The sequence below is a fragment of the Bubalus kerabau genome, chromosome 6, assembly GCF_029407905.1.
Source record: "Bubalus kerabau isolate K-KA32 ecotype Philippines breed swamp buffalo chromosome 6, PCC_UOA_SB_1v2, whole genome shotgun sequence".
NCBI classification, from domain to species: Eukaryota; Metazoa; Chordata; class Mammalia; order Artiodactyla; family Bovidae; genus Bubalus; species Bubalus kerabau.
This window is the reverse complement of record NC_073629.1, coordinates 112,367,773-112,383,860: the sequence shown is the minus strand read 5'-3', so window position 1 is coordinate 112,383,860 and position 16,088 is coordinate 112,367,773. Positions and strand designations below refer to the sequence as shown.

The 16,088-nt window shown below is 47.8% G+C and overlaps 1 protein-coding gene across 2 annotated transcripts in view; it reads right to left on the bottom strand.

Moving 5' to 3' along the window:
* Positions 1 to 16,088, bottom strand: part of CSMD2 (CUB and Sushi multiple domains 2) — a 683,179-nt gene that overhangs the window by 535,139 nt on the left and 131,952 nt on the right. For both annotated transcript variants that reach the window (XM_055586466.1, XM_055586467.1), the window contains exon 3: positions 15,276 to 15,388. In XM_055586466.1, the coding sequence (XP_055442441.1) occupies positions 15,276 to 15,388 (113 nt within the window). The remainder of the gene's footprint in view (positions 1 to 15,275; positions 15,389 to 16,088) is intronic.

The window sequence follows — 16,088 nt, the reverse complement described above, 5'->3', positions numbered from 1 at the left end:
TGCCAGACAAAGTTCCCCGCCTGTGACTGGCTTCCTCGCCTCCAGTCGTCCCCTACCCTCCTCACCATCTCTAAAGCAGGTATCTCATGACATCACCTCCCTGCCTAAAACTCTTTGGTGGGGACTTCCCTGGTGGTCCAGTGGTTAAGAATTTGCCTGCCAACTCAGGGGACATGGGTTTGATCCCTAGTCCAGGAAGATTCCACATGCCTCAGGACAACTACTGAGCCCACGCCCTCTAGAGCCCATGTTCCACCGGAGAGGCCACCACAGTGAGACGCCCACATCCTGCAACAAAGAGTAGCCCCTGAAAGCCTTCATGCAACATTGAAGACACAGCACAGCCAAAAATAGAAATCACTTTGGTGAAGGGCTGGCTGTCTATGTGAATTAAGCCCAAACTCCTTCCGGCACCTCCCAGGTCCTGCATGAACTGACCCCTGACCCACATCCAGCTGCTGCCCTAGCTTCTCGTCCTTTATTAATACCTTTCCACTCATTAGGATTTCTTGCAGGAAATCAAACACACACATTCTTTCTTTCTTCTGGCCTTCAATTTCATTCATTCTCCAAATATTTATTAAGCACCTAATATGCATCAGAACCTGTTCTAGTCACTGAAGGTTCATCAAAGACCAGCAACAGCAATGCAGAAGAGACAAAGACCCTGACCCCAGGGAACTCACATTCTGGTAGCAGAGACAGACAGTAAGCAAATAGGCAGATAATTGTATTATATGTTCAGGCGCGGGTGACAGGGAGTGGTGGAGTGCGGGCAGCTGTGTTATATAGTGTCATCAGGAAAGGCCTCTTTGATATGGGATGTTTGACCAGAGAACTGAACACGAGGACAGGCAGAGCCATGAGGTCTCTGGAGTGCGGCAGTACAGGCAAGGAAATGGCGTGCGGGGGCCCTGAGGCTGGAAAGGGCTTGGCTTGCCCGTCCCTCTGCACCCCTTCACATCACAAGGCCAACTCCTGGTAATTTAACACATGATCAAGCCGGATCTGCATCACTCCTAATCTGGGGCTGGATACAGGTCTTGTGGGAGGGGCAGGACGTAAAGAGCTGGAAGGGAGGTGAAGAGCATGAAAGTGAAGCCATCCCCCACAGGACAGTGTCCCTTGGTAGCTGCAGGGTCCTCAGCAAGGCCCGGCTGAGGACAGTCGGCCCTGGAGGTGCTTCAGTGTCATGGGCCAGCCAGCCCCACCCCCCGCCTCTCTATGGCCCCTCCTTTCTCTGGGGTCAGGAGACATGGGTGGGATAGACTCAGAGAACTGTATGGCAGCGGTCCTCAACCTATTTGGCTCCAGGGACCTGTTTCATGGACCAGGGAGGAGGGGATGGCTTTGAGATGTCTCAAGCAATTACACTTGTGCTGTGCTTAGCTGCTCAGTTGTGTCCGACTCTGTGACACCATGGACTGTAGCCTGTCAGGCTCCTCTATCCATGGGGATTCTCCAGGCAAGAATGAAGGAGTGGATAGCCATTCTATTCTCCAGGGGATCTTCCCTACCGGGGATTGAACCCAGGTCTCCCGCATTGCAGGTGGATTCTTTACCATCTGAGCCACCAGGGTCTCAAGATATTCCACCTTGACTTTGGGGTTAGGGCTCAAGTTCCTATGAGAATCTAATTCTGCTGCCAGTCCAGCAGGAGGCAGAGCTCAGATGGTAAGGCAGGTGATGGGGATCAGCTATAAGTACAGATGAAGCTGCTCACCTCCTGCTGTGCATCCTGGTTCCTAACAGGGGGTTGGGGACCCCTGCTGTATATGGGGCTTATCTGGGGAGGCAGCATCAAGTAGAAAGAGGTGGGCTTTGGAAACAAACCGATTTTCAAACTGTGCGTGACCAGTTCAGTTCAGTCGCTCAGTTGTGTCCGACTCTTTGCGACCCCATGAACTGCAGCATGCCAGGCTTCCCTGTCCATCACCAACTCCCAGAGCCTACTCAAACTCATGTCCATCACGTCGCTGATGCCATGCAGCCATCTCATCCTCTGTCATCCTCTTCTCCTCCTGCCTTCAATACAGCATGACCTTTAGGTGCTGTATAACCTCAGGCAAGGTAACTAACCTCTCTGGACCTTCTTCCCTCTGTATACAGTGGGAATTCCTAAGGTCTTGCTTGCCAGTCGTGTAGCAATGTCTTCAAAGCTCCCATTGCACATCTGAACCTGTCATCTTGAGGGCACTCAAGAGCTGGTCCCTTCGTTTTCTTCAACTCAGCAGTTGGCCCTGGGCTCAGAGATCCAGAGCACATACAAGGAAACAACACCCACCATTCCACAGGGTGGAAAGGGGAAGGAGAGAGGTCATCTGTCCACCACCAAATGTCCAGATCAGAGCCCTAAGTGCTTCTCTCTCTTGCTGCTCAGTGAAATAGCAGCAGGTCCAAACTTCAGTTATCCACACTAATGAAGGGTAAGGCTGGAAAGAATAAGTCAAATCAGAGGCTAATCACACCCAAATTATCAATTAATAGAAAGCCATGGGATGGGAATATTCAATCCTGATACTTCTGTTTGGAAGTGTTCTCTCCCTGCTGATGTCTGACTCACGAGTGGGAAATAGGTTCCCACAAGCAAGAGATAGTGGAAGGACATGTGTCCCCTGGCCTCCAGGACAGAGGTCAGTGGAGGAAGCTCTGATAGGGTCACCTGACCCAAGTCCACAGGAAGGAGACAGGTGAGTATATCCAGCTACAGTCACAGCCAGAGGAGCAGCTGAAGGCTGACACTCTCATCTCCCATCCAAGAGGGAGCAATCACATTCAGGTCCCCATCCAATGGTATTCCTGGTGCCTTGGGAGCCATTATGGGAGGGGCTGGCAGGGGGCTGGCAGTGGTCCTGAGGGACCAATGTTTGGGTTCCATGGGTTCCCCTGTCTTCAGCACAGATACGAAAAACAGGATCAAGACTGGGGCATCCCACTGCCTCCCACAGGAAGGTCATTTATCAGCTCAAGACCTGTGCTAATAGGTGTTAAATAGAGTTCAATGCAGAAAATTGAGAAGTAATGAGACTTGGAGCTGAGAGAATGAATTAAGAGGTGATCACATATCCAGCGAGAGCCATCACCTGAATGCTGAAAAGGAGGAGCCTGATGGTTGGAGAGCTGTGGGTCGGAGAAGAGGTCAGAGTGATGAGTCCACCCCAAATGGGGTGAAGGGTGGCAAAAGCAATTAAGCCGTTATCATCCTTCATCAATTCCAGGGAGCACAATTTTCCATATTTTAATATTTTTGAAATTAGGATGTATCTTAAAATCGATGGCATGTCATACTTCAGTCGGGAGCATTTTTTTTTCTGAGTGGGACATACAACAAAACTGAACCTTTTACTGAAGACATCTTGAATTCAATGGGACACAGTCCCAGGTGGATGGATGGTGTGCACGTTCAGTCGTGTCCAGCTCTTGTGACCCCATGGACTGTAGCCCGCCAGGCTCCTCTGTCCATGGAATTTTCCAGGCAAGAATACTGGAGTGGGTTGCCATTTCCTACTTCAGGGGATCTTCCTGACAGTCCAGGGTACCCTAAGCAAATCTCTTTCTGTTACACTGGGTGAAATGACCCCTGTCCACTCATTTATTCCATCATTATTTACTGAGCATCTACCAGACGTCAGATCCTGGGCTAGGTGCAGCTGTGAACAGTGATCGTAAGAGCCCACACGTCTGCCTTCTCAGTGTTTATCCCACACCAGGCACTGTCAGGAACCCTTGACATGTGTTGTCTCATTTGTTCCCAGCAATGATCCAACAGAGTAGGGATTACTATTATTATTGTCCCTGTGACAGTGGAGGTCAGAGGAGGTTAAGTGAGCTGCTCAAAGTCCCACACTAGCTCCTAACTGGCTGAGCCGAGAGTGGATATTTCCTCTGGCCCCTGAGCTTTTGTCTCGGTTCTCTCCACTGTCAAGGAACATACACCAGAGGGGAGAAGGCACACACGAACAGGAAATACACAAGGACGCTGGTGACTGGAGGAGACGCAGGGGAGCTAAGAAGGAAAGTAAGGGAGTATTGGGCACCAGGGGCAGTCTCTGGATTTGGTTTAAACAGACTGGAAGGAAACAAAGAGGCAGAGAAGAGTGGCTGGGTGGGTGAGGAAGGTTCAGTAGAGGGACTCAGCATGTCTGGAGGACGGGTGGGGAGACAGAGCATGGTGTATCCGAAGACCAACAAAGCTAGTGTGGCTGGAGGAGGAAGGGGATGGAGGTGCAGCTGGTGCCAGGTTTTGAGGGCCAGGTAAGGAGTTTGCACTCTCCATCTGGGAAGTAATTAGAGCGTTTTAAGTGAAAGCTCCCTGAGATCCTTGCACCCTGCCTCTAATGACTCTTTGAATCTGCTGTTGGACAGCGGGTAACTGTAGACTCCTAAGAGGAGAGCCTTGGAGCAAGGGCACCATGTACAACTACTCAGGTTGAGTACTGCCCAAGGGTGCCCAGGCAGAGGGGCGATGAGAATTGCAACTCAGCCTCTAGTCCGCCCACTAAGCCGTACACTCACATGACCCCTCAGGGTGGCCAGTTGTGCTAGTTTGCACAAAAGCCTGATATGGACTAGCAGAAACTCAGGTTAGGACAGGCAAGTAGTGGCTAGTATTGCAACACCCCTACTGTGTGCCAAGCCCCAGACTAAGGCTTTGCAGTGACAGAAGAAATAAAAAAAATAGGAGACATTCCTGGCTCTTGGAGATCCACAAAGCTTGACAAAAGATTTTGTCACAGGAAACAATTTTTTTTTTCATCCCTACAAAACACACCAGGCCCTATTATAAGAGCGTCCTTTGATGTAGCACCTACTATGTGCCAAATGTCATGCTAGGTGCTTTCGGTACCTTACCAGAAATGCTCACTCCCTCCTTGAAAGGAAGAGAGAATGATCCCATGTCCCATAGAAGGGAGCTGAGGGGCTCAGAGCCTCGTTCAAGGTCACACAAGAGGGACACAGCAGGACGCAGACTTGATACCCAAACAGCCAACAGGCATGAGAGCAGTGTCCTCCACTTGGTCAAGGAATGCATGTTTCTTGACTAGAGACTGTACTGGACACTTTCCAGCCATTAACCTTTCCTGTTCCCGGGGTATAGCTGCTTTATAATGTTGTGTTAGTTTCTGCTGTACAGCAAAGTGAATCAGCTATATGTATATATACAGCCCCTCTTTTTTGTATTTCCTTACCATTTAGGTCACTACAGAGCATTAAGTAGAGTTCCCTGTACTATACATCAGATTCTCATTAGTTATTATATATATATATATATATATATATGAACTTGTTTGTAAGGCAGTTACATATATAAGTGTATGGGCTTCCCAGGTGACTCAGTGGTAAAGAATCCACCTGCCAATGCAGGAGATGCAGGAGACACAGGTTCAATCTCTGGGTCAGGAAGATCCTCTGGAGTAGAAAATGGCAACCCACTCCAGTATTCCTGCCTGGGAAAATTTCATAGACGGAGGAGCCTGGTGGACTACAGTCCATGGGGTCACAAAGAGTCAAACACTGCTGAGTGACTGAGCACACACACATGCATATTAGTGTCTCTATACATAATACACATACATGTATATATCTATACACACACACACACACACACACACACCATATATATATAGATCCCAGTCTCCCAATTCATTCCACCCTTTCTTTCTCCCCTTAGTGTCCATATTTTTGATCTCTACATCTGTGTCGGAGAAGGCAATGGCAACCCACTCCAGTACTCTTGCCTGGAAAATCCCATAGACGGAGGAGCCTGGTAGGCTGCAGTCCATGGGGTCACGAAGAGTCGGACACTTACTGAGCGACTTCACTTTCACTTTCATGCATTGGAGAAGGAAATGGCAACCCACTCCAGTGTTCTTGCCTGGAGAATCCCAGGGATGGCAGAGCCTGGTGGGCTGCCATCTGTGGGGTCGCACAGAGTTGGACATGACTGAAGAGACTTAGCAGCAGCAGCACATCTGTGTCTCTATTTCTGCCTTGCAAACAAGTTCATCTCTACCATTTTTCTAGATTCCACATTTATACATGAATATACAATATTTGTTTTTTTCTTGTTGACTTACAACTCCTTTGGCCCTCATTACAAATCATTGAAGTGGACACTGCAATTTTTCTTTTGCAAGAAACCAGCTCAGGGAAGTTGGGAGATGCACAGGTGTCAGAGCTGGCCAGGGTTGAAGCTACCTCTTCCTGGATTCCTTTCCTCTGCTTTTACTCATTGTAGGTCTCAGAGCTCCTTGAAGATGAGGGCCACTTATTATTCACTCATATTGCTCAAAGTCTACCTTAAAACCTGGCATAGAGCAAGTGTACAGTATATATTTGTTGAAAGAAACAATGAATGGACATGGCCAGAGAAGTAAAGTGGATGCACCTGTTACCTGCAAGTCATCCGGACACCTGAAAATGCATCTTCTCCTTCATTAAGCTGTCTTCTGACACCTTGACACAAGAAGGGTCAGGGCACTAGAATCTGGTATGATGTCATCTTCAAGCTATGTTAATATCCTTCCCCAAAATATCACTATACATGATGAACTATTTGTGGGATTATTGAGGACGTGATGTGAAATTCATCCTGACTCCCCACTTATGGAGAAGTGCTGCCCAATTTGTCTCAAATGTCACATCTCTGTGTATTAATTTGCTACTCCACTGTATTGATTAAAAAGAATGTCTCCAACTCCCAAACCAGAGCCCTTGGAAATGGAGCAAGTTCACTCAGGAAGCACACACCATCCCCTCCCGGGCAGAGGAAATGGATATTCACCACCTCCCCGCAACCAACCAATGGCCCAAATGGTACAAATTGCATATTCAGTGTATGTATGTATATGGTCAAATAGCTTCCATTAGTCCAATTTTGAGATGTCTGCAGAATGCCCCCAAATTGGGGAACTCTTTCAAAACGAGGAAATTGTCGGAAAGGCCAGGAGAGGGGAATCAGCAGGTCTAATTACAGGAGTGTATAAAACCAGGAAGGGTCCTTTTTTCTGGACCTCAATTTCCTGGTGTGCAAAGTGACACGATCACCTCCACCCCACTCCCCCTCCAAAAGCCAGGAAAGCACACTCTGTCCCAACCTGCTTCTCTTGGTAGAGCAACAACAGGAAGCTCCATTTCTATCCGTCTGTCCCTCGCGGATGTTTGATTTGACTCTGTTCCATGATGCTGTGGTCCTTATGGGCCCTCCTTGGTGACTCAAATGGCAAAGCATCTGCCAGGCAGAGGTGGCATAACAGGCTTGCGCTGGGAGCAAAACTCACCAAGAAGCGGCACTAAATTGAGCTCCTCCCTGCTCGCTTCCCTTTGCACGGGCGGGTGGGTAGGGCTGGCAGGGGTAAATCATGACAGTGAGGATGCTGCTTAGCTGAAACACTGGGCATTGCACACAGTAGCACTCAATATACATCAGCTCGATGAAGGCAAGAATCTCTACCATCCACCTTATGTGTGATGTCAGCCTCTCTGGGCTGTTTTTCAGGTGAACCGATGGTTCACAGATGGGCTTCAGGGCATCTGAATTATATGAAAAATATATGGGAAAGTGTTTTGTGTTTGTGTGTGTCTGGAGACAGTCACAACTTTCAGGTCCACGATCCCCAAAGTCTTAGGTCTGCTGGATGTGTCATTAGCCTCATGAGCCCGAAAGCCAACCTCTCTGACACAAAGAGAAGAGGCCATGAAAAGACTAAGTTGCTGGCATTGGCCCTATGAGCTCCAATCCACCAGGGGACAGGGCCCACAACCTCATCCCTGTGAGGTGGGTGGTTTCTCCAGCAGCGCTGGAGCTCACGGATATGGAGGCGCCTCTGCTCCTCCCCACAGAAGCCAAGGTCTGCTCCTCAGCCCAGACACACCATGAACAACTGGGTTGAGGATTTTATGCAAACACAGGGTCAGAGCACTGGGGTGGGGCTGGGACTGTGACTTATAGAGTGAGCATCTCCTGAAATAATCTCAGTCCAGTGAGGTTAGGGGGAAGGTGGCTTTACTCATTAGCTGATATTTATCAGACACTGACAATCTGCCAGTACCTGTGGGTTTGATTCCAGATAACGTTGGAACTCAGAACCTGAAGTCTTAATTACTGTATTATGCAGCCTCTCCCTTATGGCAACCAGGGAATTTGCAAAAATATGTGTTCCTCTTCCTCCTAGATTCCATGTGAGGACAATAAGTGATTTTGATTTTTAAGGAAGCCTCTTGTATTTTTGAGAGGAAGAACCCAAGATGATAGATTTAACAAAACAGATATACCCATTTTTAGATGTAGATGATTTAATGTTAAATTAAATTTAACATCTGTTAGATGTTAAATCTAACAGACTGAGAACCAGTGGTCAGAGATGGGCTGTCTTGCACCAAAGTGTCAAAGTGACTGCTTATGAATGATGCTGCTAAAATGCAAAAGGCGCCGTCAGGATTAAGCATCAAAACCTGCAGAGACTCTAATTGACATTTCTGATCTGCTTATAACTCTTGTCTGTCTGTTGATCAGCCTGTGAGAGACAGAAGCAATCCTCTACATCTCTAGAGTCGTATGTGGGAAAGGTATGAAGCCCACGGGCTCAGCTGGGAGAAGCAACGTCTAAAGGGCAGTAAGACTAGAAGTGTCAGGGAGAGACACCCCGGGGGCTGGGGAGGAGGGAGGCACATCAGGGAAGCAAGAGGCTTCCACACGTTGAAAGACAGACAGAAGGACACAGAGAACATTGCAGAATCAGAGACAGACTCCCTGAAACCAGGACAAACACAGCTGAATTCCAGAGGGACTTAGAAGTCAAATGGAAAAATAAAATGCTGAAAGAATCGGAGGAATGTCTAAATGACGATTTAGCTGCTCTTGGCATGGAAAGGGCCTTTCTAAGCATAACACCAAAGGTAGATTATCAAAGAGAAATTAAAAATTTAAAAATTGGTGACAAAAAAATTAAAACTGCTGCACATCAAAAGGAAACCCATAAAACTCACAGCCTTAATATGCAAAACCACTTACAAAAAGGATAAGAAAAAAATACTAAGACCCGAAAAGAAAAGTAGGCAGAGACAGGGACAGGCAATTTACAAAATGATCTACAAAAGGCCGGAAAGCGATGACAGGTGCTCAGCCTTCCGTATCATCAGAGAGACGCGAATTATAACCACAGATGTGATCTCATCACATCTATTTTAATCAATGAAACTAACTTAAAACTCCCCAACGTGCAATGTAGGTAAAGAGCAGGGATGGGCCCCCTTATATCCCGGTAAGATCTTCCTACAGATACCATGGGATTATGTATTAAAATGGAAGATCGACACACTCTTTGACCCAGCGATTGCACTTCGAAGAATTTATCCTAAGATAATTAGATGAGGGTTTAAGTTGTATGTACAAGGATGTTCTTCACTTAAATGTCCCCAGAAGATGACTGGTTAAATAGCTGGGGTACAGGCAAACCACAATGGCTCCTTCACTGATATTCATTAGAAAGAACAAAGCGGGGCTGTTTTATTAACACAGAAAAGTGTCAGCCTCATTAACCAGACTACAGAACTACACACGCAGTGTAACCCCAAGTGCACATGGATCCGCATCTGTGCACACACATGCGGAGGTGCAGAGAGATGTCAAATGAACACTCACAAGAAGGGAGGAAGGGAAGCTACATCCTCTGCAGTAAGTGGGCTGCCCATGCTGGGCAGAGGGGGAGGTGGGCAGGTCTGGGCAAGAAGAGGAGGGGGAGGAGGAGATGAGTCGGGTTAAAACTCCTGGGGATCAGTGCTGGGAATGAGGCAGCCAGATAGCAGATAAAAATACAGGACACTGGGTACTTCCCTGGTGGTCCAGTGGTTAAGAATGCACCTTGCAGGGCAAGAGCTTCCCTGGTGGCTCAGAGGTTAAAGCATCTGCCCGCAATGTGGGAGACCCGGGTTCAATCTCCAGGGAAGATGCCCTGGAGAAGGAAATGGCAACCCATGCCAGTACTCTTGCCTGGAGAATCCCATGGAGGGAGGAGCCTGGTAGGCTACAGTCCATGGGGTCGCAAAGAGTCGGACACGACTGAGTGACTTCACTTTTGCAGTGCAAGGGACATAGGGTCAATCCCCAGTCAGGAAACTAGGATCCCACATGTCTCAGGGTTACTGAGCCCGAGTGCCACAACAAAAGGTACCACAGCCCACAGCTAAGGCCTGATGCAGCCAAAAAAAATACAGGACGCTCTATTAAATTTGAATTTTAGACAAAGAATAGGCAACTTTTTAGTGTAAGTATGTTCCATGACCTGGTGCTCTGTGACAACTTACAGGGGTGGAATGGGATGGGAGGCAGCAGGGACGTTCAAGAAGGAGGCGACATATTAATATGTATACTTATGGTTGATTCATGTTGATGTATGGCAAAAACTAACACAATACTGTAAAGCAATTATCCTCCAATTTAAAAAAAGTACGTCCCATGAAATACTTGGGATATCAGTCAGTTCAGTTCAGTTGCTCAGTCATGTCTTACTCTTTGAGACCCCATGAATTGCAGCACGCCAGGCCTCCCTGTCCATCACCAACTCCTGGAGTTCACTCAAACTCACGTCCATTGAGTCGGTGATGCCATCCAGCCACCTCATCCTCTGTCGTCCCCTTCTCCTCCTGCCCCCAATCCCTCCTAGCATCAGAGTCTTTTCCAATGAGTCAACTCTTCGCATGAGGTGGCCAAAGTACTGGAGTTTCAGCTTTAGCATCATTCCTTCCAAAGAACACCCAGGGATGATCTTTAGAATGGACTGGTTGGATCTCCTTGCAGTCCAAGGGACTCTCAAGAGTCTTCTCCAACACCACAGATCAAAAGCATCAATTCTTCGGCGCTCAGCTTTCTTCAAAGTCCAAATCTCACATCCATGCATGACCACTGGAAAAACCATAGCCTTGACTAGATGGACCTTTGTTGGCAAAGTAATGTCTCTACTTTTGAATATGCTATCTAGGTTAGTCATGACTTTCCTTCCAAGGAGTAAGCATCTTGGGGATATACTTATGCTAAAAAATTTTTTTTTCAAAATTTAAAAATTTGAATAATATAAAATACAGATTAATTAGGCATCTTGTATTTTATCTGAAACTTTAGCTGAGTCTGGACATATCTCTTATTGCCTCTCTGAGATGACCCAAGCCAGACATCAGGAAGCTGAATCCAAGGCAGGCTTCCTGCATCCACCCTGCTTCTGACTTAGTTCCAATCCACTTGCCCATGAGAGAGAGTCACCCGTCTCTGCTTTCCTTCAGGAGTTTTGTGGGGAGTACAGTGTAGGAGATGAGCATCGTCTTTAGAGCCAGAGAAGTTACTTTAAAACTCCAGGTCATCAAGTAGCCTTAAGCGGAACACAAAACTCCTGAGTCCCAGCTCCAACATCTGTAAGATGGAGATAGCGAGGTCTGTCCATGGGGCTGTCTCGGGGATTAAATGAGATAATGTATGTAAAGTGCCTGGCATACAGTCAGCGCTTAACACAAGTTGATCCCCTTCCCTCCTGTCCGTGGCCACAGCCCACACTCTTGCCCCCAGGGATTACGAATCAAGCATCTCCTGTCATCTCGGGCTTTGACGATTGGCCTTTTTGATCTTTTCCTTGAAGCGGCAGCAGCTCTGAGCTGACACCCTTCACCTGACTTCACCTTTCTCCCAAATCCCTAGCAACAGTTCAGTTCCTTATCTGTACTTTTCACTCTCCCGAGGAGTGTGGAGGAGGATGAGACTGCTTTTGATAGCAGACTTTCAGGGATGTCAGCCAGGGGAGCTACCGAGAGTGGGGCCCTGATGGCATTTAGAAAGGGCCAGCGATGTCCAAAAGAGTGCAAGTGAGGAGGCTGCCCAGGCTGGGGGCAGTCTGGGCTGATGCGGGGAAGGTGAGGGGGTCTCTAGAGCCAGTCTGTCTGTCTGCTTGTGGTCTAGCACAAATGACTAAGGTGGGCTCTGCATGGGGGGAGGGCTCACTTCTTCCCCGGAGAGCCAAATCTTCAATGTCTTTTGGATCACTGGATCACCCCCTCCCTCCAACGAGGCTCAGAGAGTTTAAAAATCTGCCCAGCATCACCCAGTTACTCACTTCCAGGGCCAAGCTACTAGTATTAATCAGCAAGTCCCTAAACAGGGGCTTGTCTTATGCCTTGTTGAGAAGTCCGGTGATAGAGTGGACCCCTGACCACTGTGGATGTAACATGTCACGTGGTTCATCCGCAGCTGTGGCTGCCCCTGCTGGTCTCTGCCACCTGCCCTCCTGACCCCTCCACTTTGGGTATCTCAAAAGTCAGTGCAACTCACACTTTCCCGGATGCACGAATTGCCCCATGGTCCAGTCCCGAGCCAGATCAGTGAGATCAAGCCACAGCCTCAGCTTCCCTGCTCTTGCCTCTCCTGTTAGCACAGACGCCTGCGTGCGAGTCACTCTGCCAGGCACAAAGACAGAGCCACACAGACTGTGGAGTTGGCGGAAACCCTGCCCAGGTGACTGCAGAGAGTCACTCAACCACAGCAACCTGTTTGCATTGTCCAGGGTCTGCCCAGGCCTCACCTGGAAGCTTTGTCTTCTCAATGCCAATGACTTAGCGATCTGGTATCATTATGCAAGGGCTTCCCTGCTGGCTCAGTGGTTAAGAATCTGCCTGCAATGCAGGAGCCACAGGAGATAAGGGTTTAATCCTGGGGTTCAGAAGTTCCCCTGGAGGAGGGCATGGCAACTCACTCCAGCATTCTTGCCTGGAGAATCCCCATGGATAGAGGAGCCTGGCAGGGTACATACAGTCCATGGGGCTGCAAAGAGTTGGACACGACTGAAGTGACCTAGCACAGCATAACACTGTACCATTATGCAGCTGAGATAGGGCAGGCCCTTCCTTCTGCACCATTGATCCTTCATGTGTCTGGGCTGCTACCCGCCACGCCAGGCAGGTGGGAGGAGGAACCTGCTGGCCTCCACTTTATCTTAAAGTGTAATCTCATTGAATCACAGACCCTTTGTGAGTAGATGGAAGTCCGGCTTGCCCTGTCTAGGAATCTAGACGCATTCTCTGCAGCGATACAAACGTTCTCGTATTGCCCGGTATGGGAGCCACAAGCCACACAAGGCTACCCAACACTTGAGAGGAGGCTGGTGCAACTGGGAAAAGGAATTTTAAATTTTATTAAATTTTTATTAATGTAAATATGAAAGTGGCAAGTGGTTAAAGGCTACTGTACAGGATAGCACAATTCTAGACCAGGGGTCATCAAACATTTGGGGTAAAGGGCCAGATAGTAAATATTTTCAATTTTGCAAGCCATGTGGTCTTTGTGGCAATAACTCAAGTTTGGAGTTGTAGTGCATACAGACAGTCATAGACAACAACAGCAAAAGGGCTTGGCTGAGTTCTAATAAAACTTCATTTACAAAGACAAGCCAGAAGCTGGATTTAGCCAGGTGGGCCATAGTTTATTGATCCCTCTTCAGGACACTTTCAAGAAAAAAAAAATGCACATGCTCTTATATTTTGAGAATGTGGCTTCTAATTATAAGGGGTTTTCACACTTTTGATGCCCCTGTAGACCTTCCCATGAATTCCTGGCTAGAACCTCTGATTTTAAAGGGCTCTGGGAATGTGCCTTCAGCTCTGCTCTGGCTGATGGAGAAGCACTTGGCTTTGTTTCCCAAAGCAGGTAGTGTGGTCAGGGATCAATAGGACACTTTTTCCCTAAAACCTCATGAAAGTCCAGGCGTCAGACACAGATCCACAAACATTGCTACAGGAGGCCGCCTCGCACAGGCCACCCAGTGTGCGCGCCCCTCCTGGGATTGCTGCAGCCACCAGCTCTAGCGTCCGTGACTCACTCCCCGCACCACCCCCAGGCACCGCCAGCCTCCCCACAGCTGAAAGACTGTGGACGAAGCTTCTAAAGACGCTTCTCTTCATCAGGAGATTATAACTGACACTCAAGAGACTTAGTTTGGGTTAACAGCCAAAGGATCTGGCTGAGGACACAACCAGGATGACCAAGATCACAGTCTTGCTTTGGGGAGGAACCGAGTGTTTGCTTCAAAGAATTGGGATATCCCAGGACACTTCACTTTAAAGACAGGTAGGTCTTTTCAGGAGCTCTCAGTTAAAGCAATCTGGAGTTATGTCAGAAGCCCTCAGTTAAAGGCATGTGAAACTTTCTCTGGAGCCTGCTTAGTATCGTTAGTTAAAAATAACTGATACCCCTCCTCAAGTTCCTTCTCAGGAGCCCTAAATCACTTAGGTTAAAGCACCAAACTGCGTCCCCTCCACCCAATACCAACAGGCATGAATTTTGCCAAGGGAGGTAGGATTTGCCCTCTTTCTGTCATGTATTCCTAGCCAAGACAAAGGTGGTATCTATTTCTATATTCCTATAATTCCATTCAAGAAAGCATCACTCATTAAGTTCTTAGAGGCAAGAGGAGGAAAGCCTTCGCATAACTGGCGTGCTTTACTAGGGTGTTATGTCATTGCTGTTATTAATTATCATTAACAGTCTTAAAATATGCCTATTAATGATCTCAACACAAAATAGCAGTGTGGGTCTTAGCCAAGAGCAGTGTAATTACCTATTAATGAGATGTAAATTTCACAGGGAAATGACAGCGATCTCGATGTACCACCTTCTGAACTAATATAATAAAGTTAATAATAATAATAGTGTATAATCTGAGGATATTAGTGTTAATTTGAATGCTAACACCATAGTTAAACAGGCTGAGAGAAATGGAAATTATTTGCATAACTCAAACCAAGAAACCCTAATCTCTGCTATTAAAGAAAAATTGATTGTTCTTCTCTGAATGATATAAAGCTGACTCCTTGCAGTCACCATAGTGAGCAAAAAAAAAATTTCAAGCTACTTCTTTTGTATCTTCTACTTAGGGTTTATATCTCCCTTATTTTCAAAACCAAGTCGAGGTACTTGGTAATACAGTGAAGCCCAGGAGAAAACAGAATTTAAAAAAATAGAAACACAACAAAACCCAGTTAAGGGGAGAGAGCAGATGTTACCAGACCCTCAAGATAAACGATTGCAGCTCAGGTCTGATTTCAAGTCTCAGCTTCCTAGAAACACGGCAGGAGCAATTTAAGTAACTGAGTTACTGGTTAGCAAGCAGCCTCCTTAGGACACGCACAAACTTTGAATCTGAAGAAGCCCTTCTCGGCAGCTGAGAACCGCGCAACCCTGCCTGTGGCTATTCGAACCTCACACCCCAGGCTCCCGCAGGCCAGGCCGAGACACCTACCCTCATAGCTGGCGTGGAATCCCTGTGCGCTGACCGCGTAGTCACTGATGAGGCGCAGAGAGAGCGTGGTGGCCGCGCTGACAATGGTGGCTGGCAGCTGAAAGCCTGTGAGCCTGAAAGACAAAGAGGTGAGCTGGAGGGAGGATGAATTCCCCGGGAACCGCACATCCCTTACGCATTTATTGAGCACATGCTGGATGCATGATGCTGATCTAGGCACAGGGAAGGATATGAAAGAAGCTGAACACCAGGCACATGCAAGGTGTTCCAAGATAAAGTAATTCCCAGCAAGAATGATGGAGACCAGTCACAGAAATATGGCCTACTCTCCCAAGCCATGGGCTACCCCTAATCTGCAGGTCTGCCTCATTTATGTCTCTTCTCTTTCTCCTCCTCCAGTTTCTTCTCCTGATGTACCCAAACAGGATCCTATGTGCCCTTCCTAGAACAGACTCCCTCCACCCATGTCCTCCACCTGCATCTTATCTATAGATAAACTGTAGCCTCCTCCTGCTGCTGCTGCTGCGTCGCTTCAGTCGTGTCTGACTCTGTGTGACCCCATAGACGGCAGCCCACCAGGCTCCCCCGTCCCTGGGATTCTCCAGGCAAGAACACTGGAGTGGGTTGCCATTTCCTTCTCCAATGCATGAAAGTGAAAAATGAAAGTGAAGTTGCTCAGTCGTGTCTGACCCTCAGCGACCCCTTGGACTGCAGCCTTCCAGGCTCCTCCATCCATGGGATTTTCCAGGCAAGAGTACTGGAGTGGGGTGCCATTGCCTTCTCTGGTAGCCTCCTGGGCCTTCCCAAAGTTCC